The following is a 17500-nucleotide window of genomic DNA, read 5'->3' as shown; positions in this document are numbered from 1 at the left end:
CTTGCTCCTTTCTCTACATGTATGTGAAGTTATACAGCTTAACCCATTGACTCCCAGGGGTTCCCCATTGACAAGTAAAATTGTCTGGCGTTAGACAGAGTAAAATACTAAGTCTGGCCGGTTTAGGCCAGTTTGGACGTCGAAGGGTTAATGGGGACATACATGTAGTAATTTTCAGTGAGTGATTAAACCATTGACTCCCAGGGGTTCCCCATTGACAAGTAAAATCGTCTGGCGTTAAACAGAGTAAAATACCAAGTCTGGCCGGTTTTAGCCAGTTTGGACGCCGAAGGGTTAATGGGGACATACATGTAGTAATTTTCAGTGAGTGATTAAACCATTGACTCCCAGGGGTTCCCCATTGACAAGTAAAATCGTCTGGCGTTAAACAGAGTAAAATACTAAGTCTGGCCGGTTTAGGCCAGTTTGGACGTCGAAGGGTTAATGGGGACATACATGTAGTAATTTTCAGTGAGTGATTAAACCATTGACTCCCAGGGGTTCCCCATTGACAAGTAAAATCGTCTGGCGTTAAACAGAGTAAAATACTAAGTCTGGCCGGTTTAGGCCGGTTTTGGACGTCAAAGGGTTAAAATTAATAAGCTTTTTCCCTTTAGTTGTGATGCTTAAAAAATGTCTTATAAAATCTGCATAAGCTGTATGTTCACTTGTTTGATTCCCCGAGATATTTTGCTTTTCATCTCCTGTTCAAAATTGTTTTTGGGCATGAATAAATATTATTTTGTAGCATACATTTAGCCATTAATTTTGGGGAGCAGGTTAATATGCATTGGTGAAAACACATGCTTTAATTTCCGAGCATTTTGTCTTTGATTCAAAACCCCGATTGGGCATGGGTGACTGTTCTGCTTAATTACAACATTGTCATCTTAAACTTTTCCCATGAACATTATTAATAAGCAATCACACGATTTTCCCAGTGCAATTTGGAATACTGTAAATAATCACTACAAATTTTGTTTGACTTTGAAAGTATTTACTTTAATGTATTATTATTGCAAGTTGCTCTCAAAATCATGTGATTTCTATAAATACATGTAGTCACTCATCTTAGAGTATTATGTCTCGGTAATTTGTCATCCAATTTAAGACAGAAGGGTTATTGTTTCAACATTGCTCCCATTTCTGTAGCTGCCTTTAATATTGTCATTATATTCATGTGGCTGGGGAGCATTTTCAGCAGTTCAACTTTTATTACTTTATTCACAAACTCTACAGTCTACTGTATGTTGTGCGCAGTGATCCTGTTTACAAAATTCTTTGAGCATTTGACTTTATATGGCCTTCAATGATCTTATGAGTTCATTTGATAACAATGCATTATTTTCTGTCCCTTGTTTCCTGTAGATGTGCTGTTTTAATGTTCCAGAGAGAATTTGCACAACGGTTGATCGCTCAACCAGGAGATAAGTTGTACTGTCGCTTGTCAATCAACACCCAATTGCTGGCCAGAGTTCATCATCTCATGAAGGTGAAAAGTTGTCAATTGAAAGTGATTTTTATCAGTTCTAAGGAGAGGCCAATGTATCAGAGCCAGAGTTTTGGCCCTGTGAGGTTTGCCAAGAAGGAAAGGACTGAAAATATGCACAAATGAATGGCAAGTGAAATCTTACACATGCACATCAAAACACAACTGGGCCAAGAAACAAAAAAAACACCTGAAAGATTTTAACCTTACAGCCAGGTCAAAAATAGGCAAATTAGAATGTTGCCTTAGTTGTTGTGGGGGAGGCGCGGTAGCCTCGTGGTTTGTGCGCTTGACTCAGGATCGAGTGGTCCGGGTTGTGGTCTTGCCTCGGGACATTGTGTTGTGTTCTTTGGCAAGACACTTTCCACCCAGGTGTATAAATGGGTACTGGCAAATTTAATGCTGGGGGTAGCCCTGCATTGGACTATCATCTCATCCAAGGGGGGAGTAGAAATTCTCCTAGTCGCTTCATGCTACAGAAACCGGGATAAGCTCCGGCCTGATGGGCCACTTGGCTCGTAAGCAGACTTTACCTTACCTATGGTTAGTTGTTGTTAGTGCTCAATAATAATAATAATAATAATAATAATGATGATGATGATGATGATGATGATGATGATGATGATGATGATGATGATGATGATGATGATGATGATGATGATGATGATGATGATGATGATGATGATGATGATGATGATGATGATGATGATGATGATGATGATGATGATGATGATGATGATGATGATGATGATGATGATGATGATGATGATGATGATGATGATGATGATGATGATAGTAAATTATTGGATTATCTTTTATCCTCACAGGTTGGAAAGAATAATTTCCGTCCCCCTCCTAAAGTGGAATCAAGTGTAGTACGAATAGAACCAAAAAATCCACCACCACCTGTCAACTTTAAGGTAAGCTCTGGGCATACATATTTCCAGTTTAGACAGGTACAGTATTATCATAAGAACGGGCCACTTGGTATGAGATCAGGACGATGTTATTTATATCTACATCTACATGTTCCAGGACTCGGCAAAGTCTCTTTTTGACTTATGGCTGTTTCTGCTTACGTGTAGGTGGTCTTACACAATAAGCCTTTTTAGATACATCACCGCCAAGCCGGCACTTCTGCTTATCGTCTGGCGTTAACAGGCCTCTAACAGGACAGCCACAACACCGCGGACTTCATCCCCTACTCTTCTCGAATCAGAGTGTTTGGGCTGTTTAACGTCCCACAGGGAACTTATGAACATGGAAGATATCAGTTGTGAGACGGGGCCTACGGTTTATAGTCCTTACCCGAGAATACTTGAAAGTCTAACCATATGCGGGTGTAATTACAAAGGCAGCACTTTGTTCTCAGTCATTTAAAGATCTTGAGTGTTGGTCCGGCCGGAGTTGAACTCACCGCGACCTCCCGCATGACAACCCGATGCTCAACCAATTCAGCCACCGGTTCAATTTCTCTTGACGTCTCTCTGTCTGTCTCACTTAAAAGTGAACAAAAGCCAAAATAAAGACAAACATTTATTTTCAAAAGGTCAAACATTAAATGTTAAGTGGGAATGTTTTTATGGCACATGCGAACAAATCACAGAAAGATACGAAAAAACAACGTTACGAAAAGATTTTTCGGCGAAAGTAAAATGCAAACTGAAATGGAAGGGAAATCTGTATCGGATAATTTATACATGTAGAGAAGTTGATTAATCAGATATTTCTGTTGTTTCCTTTTATGAATGATTTGCTAATTAATGTATTTGTGACAATTATCATTGATTAATCTATGATAACGTTTCGCTTCTCTTCTGCAGGAATGGGATGGTCTTGTGAGAATAGCATTTGTGCGTAAGAACAAAACAATGAACGCTTGTTTTAGGTAAGTTTGTATCGATATACTGCAGGAAAAGAGAGTAAAGTGATATCATTAGAATACAATGTACCATGAGAGACTAGTGGCTTACAGCAGTGTCGGCACAAAGGCAGGCTTAGTATCACGACAACCTTTGGAGTTTAAACACGGCAGAGATTCGTGCTAAGGTTTGGTTTAAGCAATGACACATGTGTAAGCTTTACGATGACAAAGAAGTGACATACATGTTCGCATTGAGCTCAGAAGCAGGAAGCCCAAAGGGCGGGATTGGGCCTTAAATATTGTCTTGAGTTTCGCTGCAACCAAAAACAGTTGATAGTAACACTTGTCAGAAGTCCGCACTGGCAATCACGACTGCCTTTTTTCCAGGTCGATTAATTTTGTTCTTGGTGCATAAATTGAAGAGCCTAAAAACGAAAGAACAAGGAGCTGTATCTTGAAGTAGTGCCCGAGAAAGCGAAGTCAGTACTTAAGATATTTACCATTTCTCCCGGTCTTTAAAGGGACTATGCCTCGAAATGTAGCCAAATTCAGCGAGTGGGATTGGCAACCAAAATGAAATCAAGCAAAACATAAGAAGAACTGCTTAGAACATTGAAGGAAGGTTTGAATAAAACAGCAAATACAAAAGAAGGCGGGGATAGGCAAAATTGAAGAAGATTAAAATGGGTTGTGATTGGGGTTTTTAAAAACTGTTCAATCTGATAGTTTTTTAAAGTTGATCTGTGTTGTTTGTGACTCTAATTATGTATGCTCGACAGACATTTTTTTCGTCACGAAGCTTTGTTTGTGTTGTTGAAAAGTAATTTAAGAATTAACGTTAATTTGTATAGCGAGGAGAGGCGAGTATATGGTAAAACGACACAAAATGAACCGCACTGCTGTCACACAGCCTCTTTAAGTCAAGAAACAAAAGCAAACCAAAACGACCAATCACTTATGTCACTTTCAGTCAGCCTCCACCCTGCTTCCAACTACACGTACTTGACCTCTGTTGTCTAAGGGGGTGTTTACATGATACCGGTACGAGTTTCATTCTGGTACGAGTTCATCCCGGTTCTTACTTATCGCTCTGTATTTGTTTACATGATACCGGTGAAAAATCTCATACCAGTACGACTCATAACGGCATGAGTTCATCCCGGTAGTTGTACCGGATCGAAATTCTCACAACGGTATGAAAAGTTATACCGGTATCATGTAAACGCTACATTGACTCCCATTCCGGTACGAGTTGTCAAGTCGTGGTGGACTGGGACTATTGACGCATGCGTTGTATTTCTAAATATTCGTCAAGATGGCGTCCGGTAATCGATGGACTTGGGATGAGTCGTCCATGTAAACGCGGTATGAAATTGACAACTCGTACCAGAATGAAACTCGTACCGGTATCATGTAAACACCCCCTAACATACTTTTCTTAACCCATTCATTCCCACGATCGGAAATGTTCATTCTCCCAACTAGTACCATATTTTTCTTTGTTGGGTAGTCATGAGAATTTGGTGTTATATCAAGATCGCACCTTTTTAAACTTGATAATACTCTTCATTCTCAATACCTGTCTTACTGACATTTTATTGAAATTGTAAAGAGAATTTTCATACCGATCGCTCACTAGGGGCTTAAGCATGCGCATAAACAACATGCAGACCTTTTTTTTAAACGCTTTCATTCCCACGATCGAATCGTTCATTCTCCCAACTAGTACTATAGATTTCTTTGTTGGTAAGTCATGAGAATCTGGTGTTATATCAACGTATCACACTTCTTAAGCTGATTAAATACCTCAAAAACGTCGTCATTTAACTTTGACTTACACAGTGCTTTTTTGCAGTTCACGAGTTGTTACGGAGATGTTGGAGAAAAACTACAAGATTCACTGTTCACTCAACGACATTGTAAGAGCTCATTTGTTTTCATATGCATAGACCTCGAGCAGGAAAACTGAGCCACGCGGAATAAGCAGCGAAAAAGATAAGGGAGGCATTGCATCGTGATGAAATGAAAGACTCGAAAGCCATAAAAAACTGGAGATGAAATGAAAACCTGATCGCATACTATCGTATCTCTAAATCGCCCTATATTGACTCCTCGGCTAGGAGTCAATTGGTTTAAGGGGACATAAAGGCTGGGACACACCACGCGGTTAAGTCGCTGCGACACGTCGCGGGGACAAGTCGCCGCAACAATTCGCCGCAACAATTCGCCTTGTGTGACACGGTTAATTTTATGAAAATCATTGTCGCTGGGGCAGAATTTTGTCGCCGCGATTAGTCGCACGAATTCAAACCAGTTTGAATTCGTGCGACTTATCGCAGCGACACAATTAGCGAAAGCAGCTTTGTCGCACCGTGTGTATACTTCCCACAAAATCTTCTAGAGGGTTTTCTGGCCATTTAACAGTTTTTCCCGCTCGCTGAATTCTGATTGGTCAATTTAAATTTCAGTAGCTCTCGCCGTATGCGAGGATGATTGTCAATGTGGATGATGAAACAATCACTACAGTATTGTTAACAATTTTAGCAGTTACAAGGAGCCAAAAAAAAGAAGAAAAAAATCCAGGCTTGACCATGGAATAGTTTAAACTCTCAAGTTGATTTGATCTGCTCGTAACTCATTCACTCGATAGGGGTACACTTCTAGATCGTTTTCTGTCCACCGCCAGACGATAAGACGTGTGGATGTCCCATTAAACCTATTCCCTTCTGTGAGGGACATTATTAGATCTTACTCAGAACAACGCCAGATCATTTACTTGTCCAGGGGTGCCAGTTTAGGGATGATAGGATTCATTGTTTTCATGAGTTTCAGGTGCAGTCGCGCTTCATGTCATTTGAAACCTGCAATCTTAGACATATGAAAATGGAACAGAAATATCCCTTTCCCCCTAAATCAAGGATGAAGCAGCGTGCCATTTTCCTATCATTGATTTCGAGCCCCATCAGCTCTTGTGCGAATTTCACCTTCCTTTTTTATCTTTCTCCCAAATTCCTGGTTTCTGTTGCTTTCAGATGGTAGATGAAGGTTTCGATATCAAAGAAAAAGTTCAAAAACTGCTTTCAGAAAGCGGTTACGACAAGAAACGGGCCCGCACCATGGATATGGACGACTTTCTTGGGTAAGGACATGAATGTGATACTCACAGGATAAACAGGCCTCTTTTTGAAAGTCACCCCTTGTTTGATATCGTTGTTGTTGTTTTTTCATTGTTATTGTCGAGTGAGATATCACTCTAACCAATTGGCCATTTCCGAGTTCATGTCTGCCTCCTCTTCAAAGCGAGTCTAAGTACGAAATCTTTGTGATGGTAATTAGTTCTACTTTACATATGAATGAAAACTAATTTTCATAAGAAAAACTTTGCACTTAGACTCGCTTTGAAGAGGAGGCAGACATGAACTCGGAAATGGCCTATTGAGGACACAACCTCGTCCCCAGGGTCTCTCTTCTTCCCTTCCTTGGAGCGGGAGAGACCCTGGAGACGAGGTTGTAAAGGACAGTGGAGGGGTTTTTAAGCACAACCGTGGCGCTCAGCTACCCGCCAGGGAAGCCCCTGTAAGGCATATTATGCTTACTGGGACCAGCAGATAACAAAATGATTTTTTGTTTCACTTTCAAAGGTATTATGGCTATTTTTATGCTAGAGACGCATAATCCGTCCAAATGAATCTTGCGAAATCTCATATATCGTCATGCGTCTCTCTGTTATTCGTCTATTCGTTTCCAGGGTCTCCATTGTCGTTGAGCAAAGTTGGGCAAACATTTTTTCCGCGTCTGTTAAATTTTTGTAGAATGAAGACGGGCACAAGACGTATTATGCGTATGGACGAACTGTCCACTTACAGTAAGTCTTCGAAGAAGCATTCAATCAAACTGGATAGTTCGTGTTGTGCCCGTCTTTCGACCGTATTCGTAAATGACGGTCAAGAAATTATTCTTTTGTCACTATGCTAATCATCCTCACTATCCTCACTTTGGAGCAAAGATTCTTTTGAATTTTGTTCGTGCTAACGAGGCTATTGAGGATGATTAGCATAAAGACAAAAGAATAATTACTTAGCCGCCATTTATGAATGCGGTCTTTATACTGGACGAAGTTAACAGACGCAGGAAAAAATGTTTTCCCAAGTTCGTTCCAGACGAATTAGGCGTCTCTTGTATAAAAACGCCCAATATTTCATTATCATTAATCAATTATCGTCATCATAGTCGTCGTAGTTATTATTATCATCATCGTCGTTTTCGTCATCGTCATCACCGTCGTCGTCGTCGTCATCATCATCATCATCATTGCCATCATCATCGTCATCATCGTCGTCATCATCATCGTCGTCGTCATTATCGTCATCGTCGTCGTCATCATCAGCATCGTCATCATTGCCATCATTATCGTCATCAGCGTCGTCATCATCATCGTCGTCGTCATTATCGTCATCGTCGTCGTCATCGTCGTCATCATTATCATCATCATCGTCGTCGTCATTATCGTCATTGTCATTATCGTCATTGTCATTATATCATTTTTTATTCCTTTGCAGCTTACTTCATCTCTTCAACTCCAACGGGATTCATTTCACGTGATCCGCGGCCATCTTAAAACTATAAAATTAATTATTAAGGACCTCCAGAAACACCGAAGTCGAAAAGAACTAGAACGCTTCAAAATAATAAAAAAATAACGAAAACATGGTTCGCACGCTCTACTCGTGCATTTTATAGTTGGGTACATTTCTTGCCATTCCCCTTCCGGAGAACTGTGTAATGGCCGATTTACACGGTACGCTTTTTGTCTCATGCGACAAGCTTACGACAGGCCTACGACATGACTTACGATTGACGTGTACGTCAGAAAAATGTCGTAGCATTTTAAAATATGTTTTAAAACGCTGCGACAATCGTAAGTCGTGTCGTAGGCCTGCCGTAAGCTTGTTGCATGAGACAAAAATCGTACCGTGTAAATCAGCCCTAAGATTCCCAAATTTGTTGTTATGTGGGGCATCTGAGCATCCCACGACGGATATGAATTCTTAAAACATCGACATCGTACATAGCAGGTAAATTCCCAAAATGTTCAAAAGGCGACAAAATTAGTTGAGACAGATGCCAACAGAGCACACTGGCAACGACACATGCATTGTTTGCAAAGAAAACTTGTCCAAAAAGTACGTTTCCGGGATACCCCTCCCTCCCCCACCCTAATCAATGTTGTACCGCTGTCGACAAGGCTCGTAGAAAACAGAAATACACAACATTGTCCCGGGGGTGCGCGGGAGGGGGCCATTTGCGCACCGACCTTGAAATCGACTCTAAAGGATAAGAGTGTCTCAACAATTTTGACGCCGATTGTTGGTTCATACGTGTTATGCCAAACGACTTATAATAATCACGAAATGATCAGTATAATGCGAATGAGGTGTTTTTAGATAACATTTTTTCATAACGCCGGTTGTGAGTGTGCTTCTTCTGTTACTCTTGGGTCCCAACGACATTCGACCTCTTTCGTCAACTAGATCTCTTCCAAACTTCTTGTCGCACGGTAGAGACAGGCTCAATGAAATGTGCGCATGCGCATGATGATTCTCTAAAACACCCAAACACAAAAACCAAATCAGTAGTAGTACGTTTCTACGCGCTGTCAGGGATTGTTACCCCGGATATCTATGTACCCCGATATTTCTACCCGCGCGATCACTTTTGCCAACGTTCAGGTCCCGTAGCAAGCAGTGGTAGATTGAGATGCTCGTGACAGGCGCTTTCATCCAGCTTAGGTTGCCAGCCATTTCATAGTTCACAATGCAGGCACTGTAGCCCTCCAAAATGTGTTTACTGGGGTATATGATACGCTGTCGCATTTGCGGCCGTGAAGCCTTTTGGCTTATAAAACGGCTTGACAGTAGATCATACACCTCGCAAACTTCATTCAGCTTGATATACCTTTATTTAATTTAATAAATGATTATTTGTATATAACAAGAGCCCATGGCCAGGAGCGTACAAGTTCATTGTATTTGTGGAACGGCGCTTTTACAGACCGAGTTGTTTTTAGATTGATTTTCCCGCGAAACCAGACCTTTCCAGCAAATCACAAGTGTTGACTGCGAAATTATTACCCTTTGGCTTGAGGATCGCTCACTCGTGCAAGCCAAATCTTTTTTAGGAAATCGTCCAAAAAGAGCTTGATCTGTGAAAATGCCGTTTCATAGACCTAGTATTAGAAATGTAGGCTCCTAGTTAGCCTACCGGGGAAAGCACACATACATCTTTAAAGTAAGAAAATATTAAAATGTTCTTATATACAAAACCAACTGTTCTGTTAAAGGGAGAAAATTAAATACTGAATTACCATGTAGAGGTTGCAGAGCTAGAGCGGTTTTCAATTGAGTGTCGAAAAAGGTAATGTAAGGTAAGGTAAAGTCTGCTTACGAGCCAAGTGGCCCATTAGGCCGGAGCTTATCCCGGTTTCTGTAGCAAGAAGCGACTAGTAGTATTTCAAATCCCCCCTGGATGGGACGCCAGTCCATTGCAGGGCTACCCCCCTGCATTTTCGCCGGTACCCATTTTTGCACCTGGGTCGAAAGTAATTAGGGAATTGCTTTTGTTTTTCATTACTTCACTCAGTGATTGGTTCAAAGTTCTCGCGCCATTTTTTCAACCAATCAGAAGTGAAACCAAAACCAATCGTGGCTCGCGCTTGCACATTTTCCCGCGCTTTGTGTCGGCTACGTGTAATTACTTCGAGTTTTGATTGGTTTACTGGATTGTCTCCGTCCTTTTTGATTGGCCAAAGTATAAATACTTTGGTTTTGGTTTTACGACACTCTATTAAAACTCGCTCTAATGGAATCACAGTTTTAAATTAACAACGTTAACCCTTTGACTCCAGGAATGATCGGTATGTAAATTCTCTTCACAATTTCAAGGAACTGTCAGTCAGACAGGTATTGAGAATAAAGATTATTATCAGCTTAAAAGTTGTGATCTTGATATAACACCAAATTCCCATGACTACCCAAGAAGGAACTCTATGTTATAAGTTGGGAGAATGAACGTCTCGATAGTGGGAATTAAAGGATTCATTAAAAAGAATATGCATGCCAAGTTTATCACAACGCCTTGCCTAATTATCTAAGCGAAGATCTCGAACGATACCCTGATTTTTCTTGAGCAGCAAGAGAGCTGCGAAGCGGTGAAGACGAGTTGCGAAGCGGCGAGAGGAGAAAAACCTCTGGTCACCTTGTACTTGAATCTCACTTTCATGCAGACGCCAGCTGCCAAACTCGTCAAATAGGCCATTTCGGAAAATACCATAATATTCTTTGTTTGTCCCCCCAAATTTTGCATATTTAGCATTGTTTCCAGTTTCTATTGGGACTTACAATGGTCCCAAGAGAAAACAAAAACAATGCTTATGCAAAATTTGGGCGGACAAACAGAGTATTATGGTATTTTCCGAAATGGCCTATTGATAGTTACAAAAGGGGCCAATAACAACCTAGCAATCACGCGTGCCCTCGGTATTACCAATCAAACGAACCAATCATTGATTTGCGTGTTTGTAAAAAATACCAACCAATCCGAGCCTGAGCTCGGATTCATTGGTAACTTAAGCGATGTCAAGATAGACTTGAAAACTAATAAAATTTCAAAGAGGTTATACCTTAGCTCTTTTTGGATCGAAGACTTGGGTAAAGTTCCTCTTGTGTAAGACTAACAAATTCCAGACCTAGGGACCTAGTCTAATAGAAAATTTGTGAGTTGAGTGTCATCGTTGTCAGAATATTGCGCAATCTCGCGCCCAGAGTCGTCGTTCCCAGCGGTCGGGAAACTTTGTTCAAGCGTGCGCAGAAGGGACGAAGGCTCTGGGTACGAGATTGAAGATTGGGTAGAATAGACCTTATTCACGATAGCCGCCACGTTGGATTTGCCTTTATCATGCAAATTAGCTACACACTTCTGAGGGGGCAAACAACACAAGGTCGAGAGGTTGTAACGAACATCTTAGCCACACAGATGATTTGTTTCACGTTCATTTAATGTTGATCATCTAAGTAGTAAAATAGAATGCTTACACAAGTTACTTCGATGTTTTTTTAGTGAAAAATGAGCAGATAACGAAGTAGAAAGTCAAAATGTCGGAGGCATTATCTGTTCCCCAGAGGAATCTTGCTGGCTGGCAAAAATACAGGTGTTTCGATGAGCTGGCTGGGAAATTTTGTTATTGATAGAGGTTTTTCCTGGGAATTACCGACTTTTTCTAGCATTTCAACCCAAGCTGGCTATAGAAACTCTGAAGACTGAGGACGACTAAATAATAATAATAATAATAATAATAATTTTTTTTTTAAAATAATAATAATTTTATTTCAAATTATCAGTAAAAATACACACACTGAAAAAACCAAATAAAAAAACTCTAAAACAAGTATTAGGCTTATAGAGATACAAATACTAGTACTAATTCTAATAACAGCAATAATAGTTATTTTTTTAAAAAAAATTCTCGTTTCCTATAAACATGTGTATTAAAATAAAATAAAATAAAAAAAAAAAAATAATAATAATAATAATAATAATAATAATAATAAAAAAGGACCCCTTCCCTCTCCCAGAGAATAGTCATAAACATACGACGGCTGGTCAGAGTGATTGCGCTTGCGGAAAAAACCCGTTTTGTCCCGGTTTTGTAGCTTTTGTTCGGTCGTTTTAAGATCGAGGGATTTGAAAGCGCGCGGAATTCCTGGCTGGGAAACCAACCAATTTTATCTAGGTGGCTGGGAAATTTCTTGTGTGTCTTGCTGGGAAAAAGGAACAGATAATGTTTTCCCAGCAACACTGAAAAACACTTGAAAATGCCCAGCATAACACATGGCTAGTTTGCATGACAATTTGAAAACCAACATGGCGGCTATCGTGAATAAACTTGCGGCTAAATACAGGAATTGCACCGACCAGCGGTCTGGGTAAAAACATTGGTTTGGTGTTGGGGCTCTCATTCTCGCGGGCTCAAATTTGTAATATCTGTTCAAGTGAATGACTGGAACTAGGTCGGTGCAATTCCTGTATTTAGCTGCAAATGTGAATGAGGGCTATTGGAGTAGACATCACAAATACTAGTCGAGGCACGTTTCAAGAGGCAGAAGTCTAAGCAACGTCCTACATAATGTTTCACAGACGGTCAAAATAAACAAAGGAAATACTGAGGAAGGATAAACGCGTTGATAAGAAGGAGTACTGCACGTTCCTTGAGAATCTATGAAATACATCCGGCTTACAGCACGTTTTGTAGAAAGAGTGTTGTTTAAAATGAAGCGCTGAGCTCCGAGCAGATATTGCATAATAAAGATATGGGGTATTTCGGTTCTATTGATATTGAAAAGGGGACCTTTTGGAATAGTGTGTCCAAGTCTTGCTAGAATTCCTACAATTCAAGCCTTGGACAGATTAAATCAATTGGATTTCTCCAGGAAGTGAAACTTCTTTGAAAACGCCAAGGTATTTGAACGATCTTGGAATTAGCAGGCAAGTCAGAACTTTAAAGAAAACGACAGAACTTTTAAGTTTATTACTTGTTTCGACAGAAACTTCTGTTATCTTCAGTTGATTATGTACAAAGCGTAGAAGTTGAATTTATAAGTAGGAAAAAGTGCTAATTATGCTAGTAACAACGAAATGTACATAAAACGTGACACTGTGAGAATTAAAAGGATAGTTTTAGATTGACATCTTTTAATTTTCACATTGTCACGTCAATTGATTTTTTTTTAAGTATTTGAAGGAGTTGTCCCACGGCATTGCAGTTCATTTTGCGCAGTTTTTTAAATTATTCGCACCTACTCGCTATGCAACTCAACGATTCAACGGTAACCCAGAAATTACTTTTAAGCAATTAAACACAAATCAAAGCTTCGTGACATAAAATGTCGGTCTAGCATATGAACTTTGAAAAACTGTTAGGCTGAGCAGTTTAAAAAAAAAAGCAATTGCAATTCATTTGAGTCCTCTTGAATTTTGCCCATCCCTGCCTTCTTTCAACTGAACCGTAAGCTTAGAATTGTAAGCAAATTAGGAAGCAGTCTGGTCCAGTGGTTAGGGCGTTGGGTTTGGCATGCGGTTGCCCCCTCTAACCTCTGGTTTGGATTTGCTTTCGGTTGTCCCAGATTCAACTCTACCACGCTTTGGAAATAGCAAACTGGTTGCCTCCTGCCAGTTGCAATTGGGGCTCTTAATCATGTTTCTGTTCAGTTTGAATTGTTTCTTTCAGATTATTAAAAGTGGGGTGCCTGTGAACTGGCTTGATAAAGCTTGATACACCTTATAAACTCTTGTTCTTAGGCCATCGTAGCTTGATTAAGAAAATAACACAAACAGCGGTGATAAACATTGTATTCAAACGCATTTTTTATAAAACTTGACGTTTCGTATGCTAGTCAACATATATTTTCAGACCCCTAATGTTGTTTACGATGTATGTATATATATATTATATATATATATATATATATATATATAGAAGTTTCAAAGGGCTACCTGGGCCAACGAAGACGTCAAGCTTCCAGAAGGATCCCGAAGAGATTCTCAATCCAAGCCGCGGCATATGTAGATAAAAATAGAAGTTAAAATGTGACCAACGGACGGACAACTTCTGAAGCTAAAAACTAAAAATTTATTAAAAACGTTTCGGTCTTCAGACCTTCATCAGTTTACTGTACAGCACTGGAACAAAAGTAATTATACTCTTATATAGGCCTGACTTGTTTACAACAAATTCTTAAAAATGCATAGAAAAAACTAACAAGAGCATTACGTAACTAAAAAAATAACGATCAAGAACAAATGATAATAATGTAATGCTAATTAACAGGTATGAAAAAAATCCAATGATCAAGAACTAACAAGATTTCACGCAATTGTGACACTTATCGTAAAAAAACGCTCAGCAACTTAATATTAGTGATCAAGAGAATTAAAATGAATTCAATTCTTTGAATGGAATTCCTGTCTTTCGTTAAGACCATAAGGTGATTTCTTTGTAATAAGTAGTTTATCAACTTGCGTGCAATCATGGCTAATTTGATCAAGGCATTGAAAATAAAAATCTTGAAGCGAATGTGAGGTGCTATTGAAGTGAACTGCAACTTCACAAGATTTTTTATTTGTAACCCTAGATGATTTATGGTTTCTGAATCTAACTTTGAATTCTGTTGTGGTGGAACCGATGTACTGGAGTTGGCATTTTTTGCAAGAGACCAAATAGATGACATTTTTGGAATCGCAAGTTAGATTGGGTCTAATTGAATACGATTTTCCCGTTTTGAAGCTACTGAAATTTCTGAAATTAATTAAATCAATGCCTTGATCAAATTCGCCATGCTTGCACGCAAGTTGATAAACTACTTATTACAAAGGAAGCTTATTGGAGTGCCCAACTATTCACGCTATCACCTTATGGTCTTAACAAAAGACAGGAATTCCATTCAAAGAATTGAATTCATTTTAATTCTCTTGATGACTAATATTACGTTGCTGAGCGTTGTCCAGTGTTGAGTTTCCCATAACTTTCTCTCAATTTCTCCTAAACTTGGACTGTGAATCCATTTGCGATCCTCCTGGGGGTGATACGTTGTTGGCTCAAGGGATCTACTTAACTGACTCTAAATTAATTACCCTTGTCCGCCTGTGAATCACATGTTGATCCAGCGTTATCACATAGAAAAACTGGCCTATTAGGGAGTCCCACGTAAATGCCAGACATTAAGTGATAAATCAGCCAAGTTGCCAGCATGGTTGTCCTGATAGTGAAGTGGTCATCACCCCCGACTAGTGATCAGGGGGACGTGGGTTCAAATCCCGCTCAGGGCAATTACAGTTTTCCCCAGAAGTTGTCCAGTGTTGAGTTTCCCATAACTTTCTATATATATATATATATCTATATAGAGAGAGAGAGAGAGAGAGAGAGAGAGAGAGAAGAGTGGACTACTTTTTCATTGCAGATCTTCAAGCTTCTTTCGTAGGGGCATGGGGCTCCCATTCTTCAAAAATTGTAACGGTCAATTTTGAAAATGTATGTTGACTAACATACGAAACGTCAAGTTTTCTAAAAAATGCGTTTGAATACAATGTTTATCACCACTGTTTGTGTTATTTTCTTGATACACCTTATTCCAAAATGGCCGCCATTTTAGTATTCTTTTGTTTCCATGCAAATTGGCCCTTATGGCTTCGCTTTCAAACGTAAAATTCAAAAGAATATTTGACCTTGAACGGGGCCATAAGGGCCAATTTTTATGGAAACGAAAAAATGCTAAAATGGCGGCCATTTTGGAATAAGGTGTATAGTAAGAGCACTTCCACTATAAACAAAGCATTTGCATTTTTTATATTTTACATTTACTCTGGCAGCCAAGGAAAATAATGTCGTTTGTTTTCTTGAAATTGTAGCCGTGGCAATGAGCCACGTAAGAGGCGTAACCACAACGAATATCCATAACAAAGACCGTTAAAGACGTCAAAGTATTTCCAGTTCCGCGACTGACCACAATGAGGGCGTGGGTATATCTTCAGGGTCAGATTCTTCAAAAACCGATTAACACTTATCCGCGATTTAATGCAAACCCAGGCTTGAATTTTACTCGTCCAAAAAGCCTTAACCTTAACTTCATGCTAAAGCAAAGCAAATGTTTTGGTCAGTTTTGGAGACTAAAAATCTTGTGGAAACTATTTAGGTCGTAAAATAAACTGCAAATTAAGTTTCCCGTAAACCAGGATATTAAGCGTAACTGGGCCTAGTGCGACAATCGTCATCAATAGCCATCAATCGTCATCAATAGCCTAACCCATAGGTCAAGTAAATACAGTCAATACATGCTGTACCAACACACTTTCCCGCCACACCTATATCAACGAACGCCAAGTTTATTACAAACACGCAGACATTTAAATCGAGAACATTCAGTACTTGTGTGTGGATTGCCGGAGTTTAAGCTTTCCTTTTCCTTTCAAAGAATTTCAAACTCCCACTTTCGTAGTTATTTCGAACCAAAAATATCAGACATATCATTCCTTCACGAGTGTCAGGAAGGATATAACGCCGTTACGTTGTGTGGCGTCATTAGTGGGTTCCAGTCATTTCTCCGCCAAATGTCTCTTGCTGCTGAATTCAATTTTCGTGTTTTGTGCGAGCTTGATTGCATATGATTAGGGTGTGTTGTTGTATGCCTCGTTCTTCAAAGAATCCATCTAAAAGAACGTAATAGTGGTCGGATATTCTGCAGTTGCCTCCCTCACTTTAAAACGCGACAATGGTGGCTGGGTATTCTGAGGTCGCTCTCCGCAGTCGATGAAATCACCGTTGTGTAGCGGTGAACCGCAAGTTGGTCATCGGCCTGCCCCCACATCGAGCTAAGATAACCACAGACAAAAAGCGCATATTCAACAATCACGCCAAAATAGACTTTTCCCGGTATTTAAATATCATATGAACAAACTCCTTTTCAAAAATAAAAATGCGCTGAGAATCACTGGGAGTCTATATATGAGCGATGGCATTTAAAAGCTTAAGAATTTTCAGCCGGATTTGCAGACTTAGTCCGGGTAAAAGTCAATTAAAAAAAAAATAGGCGTCCTCTATACCGGAAACACAAGCATAGAAACCACGATAACATTTGACATTTCTCGTTATTGTAAGGCTTTTGTTCTTCCACTGCACCGATTGGTTTTCTAATGGGCTCTTTTCTCTGTGATCTGTAATGATAATTAGGACACAGTCACAGTCATTACGTCTATTCCGTTGGGAGGTACTCTAAAATACTTCGAAGTCACGTATTGTTACACAGGGTTCGCTTTGTATGATTTTCAACGTTTGAACGCATCGGACAAGGAAAACAAAGAGTGATCCGCATATTGGCCTAAATAGTAATACACAAGACATCGGAGCTAATCAGTTTCAAAAACTTTGCTTTTTGCTATTCGTGATTTCCACTTCAAAAGAGTGAATTATCAGACACGACCTTGATTGCTCGTTTGGAGGACAGAACAATTACGTAGAACTGATTTTTTCTTTGGCGTACGACTGTACCTATTCAAATGGACAGACGAAATCATCACGTTCATCTGGCATGTCTGTTCTT

At 39.7% G+C, this 17500-nt stretch overlaps 2 protein-coding genes across 2 annotated transcripts in view; both read left to right on the top strand.

Moving 5' to 3' along the window:
* Positions 1-8059, top strand: part of LOC138024012 (dimethyladenosine transferase-like) — a 13893-nt gene extending 5834 nt beyond the window's left edge. The window contains exons 7-12 of the mRNA XM_068871103.1: positions 1369-1492; positions 2317-2409; positions 3313-3377; positions 5209-5272; positions 6386-6492; positions 7913-8059. Coding sequence (XP_068727204.1) covers positions 1369-1492; positions 2317-2409; positions 3313-3377; positions 5209-5272; positions 6386-6492; positions 7913-7955 — 496 coding nt within the window. The 3' untranslated portion in view covers positions 7956-8059. The remainder of the gene's footprint in view (positions 1-1368; positions 1493-2316; positions 2410-3312; positions 3378-5208; positions 5273-6385; positions 6493-7912) is intronic.
* A 9080-nt stretch (positions 8060-17139) lies between these two features.
* Positions 17140-17500, top strand: part of LOC138024013 (adhesion G protein-coupled receptor L4-like) — a 38359-nt gene continuing 37998 nt past the window's right edge. The window contains exon 1 of the mRNA XM_068871104.1: positions 17140-17500. This exon is cut by the window's right edge and continues 56 nt beyond it. Within this exon, the coding sequence (XP_068727205.1) occupies positions 17457-17500 (44 nt within the window). The 5' untranslated portion in view covers positions 17140-17456.

Source organism: Montipora capricornis, chromosome 11 (genome assembly GCF_036669925.1).
Source record: "Montipora capricornis isolate CH-2021 chromosome 11, ASM3666992v2, whole genome shotgun sequence".
In the NCBI taxonomy this organism is placed as follows: domain Eukaryota; kingdom Metazoa; phylum Cnidaria; class Anthozoa; order Scleractinia; family Acroporidae; genus Montipora; species Montipora capricornis.
This window is presented reverse-complemented; position numbering and strand designations above follow the sequence as displayed.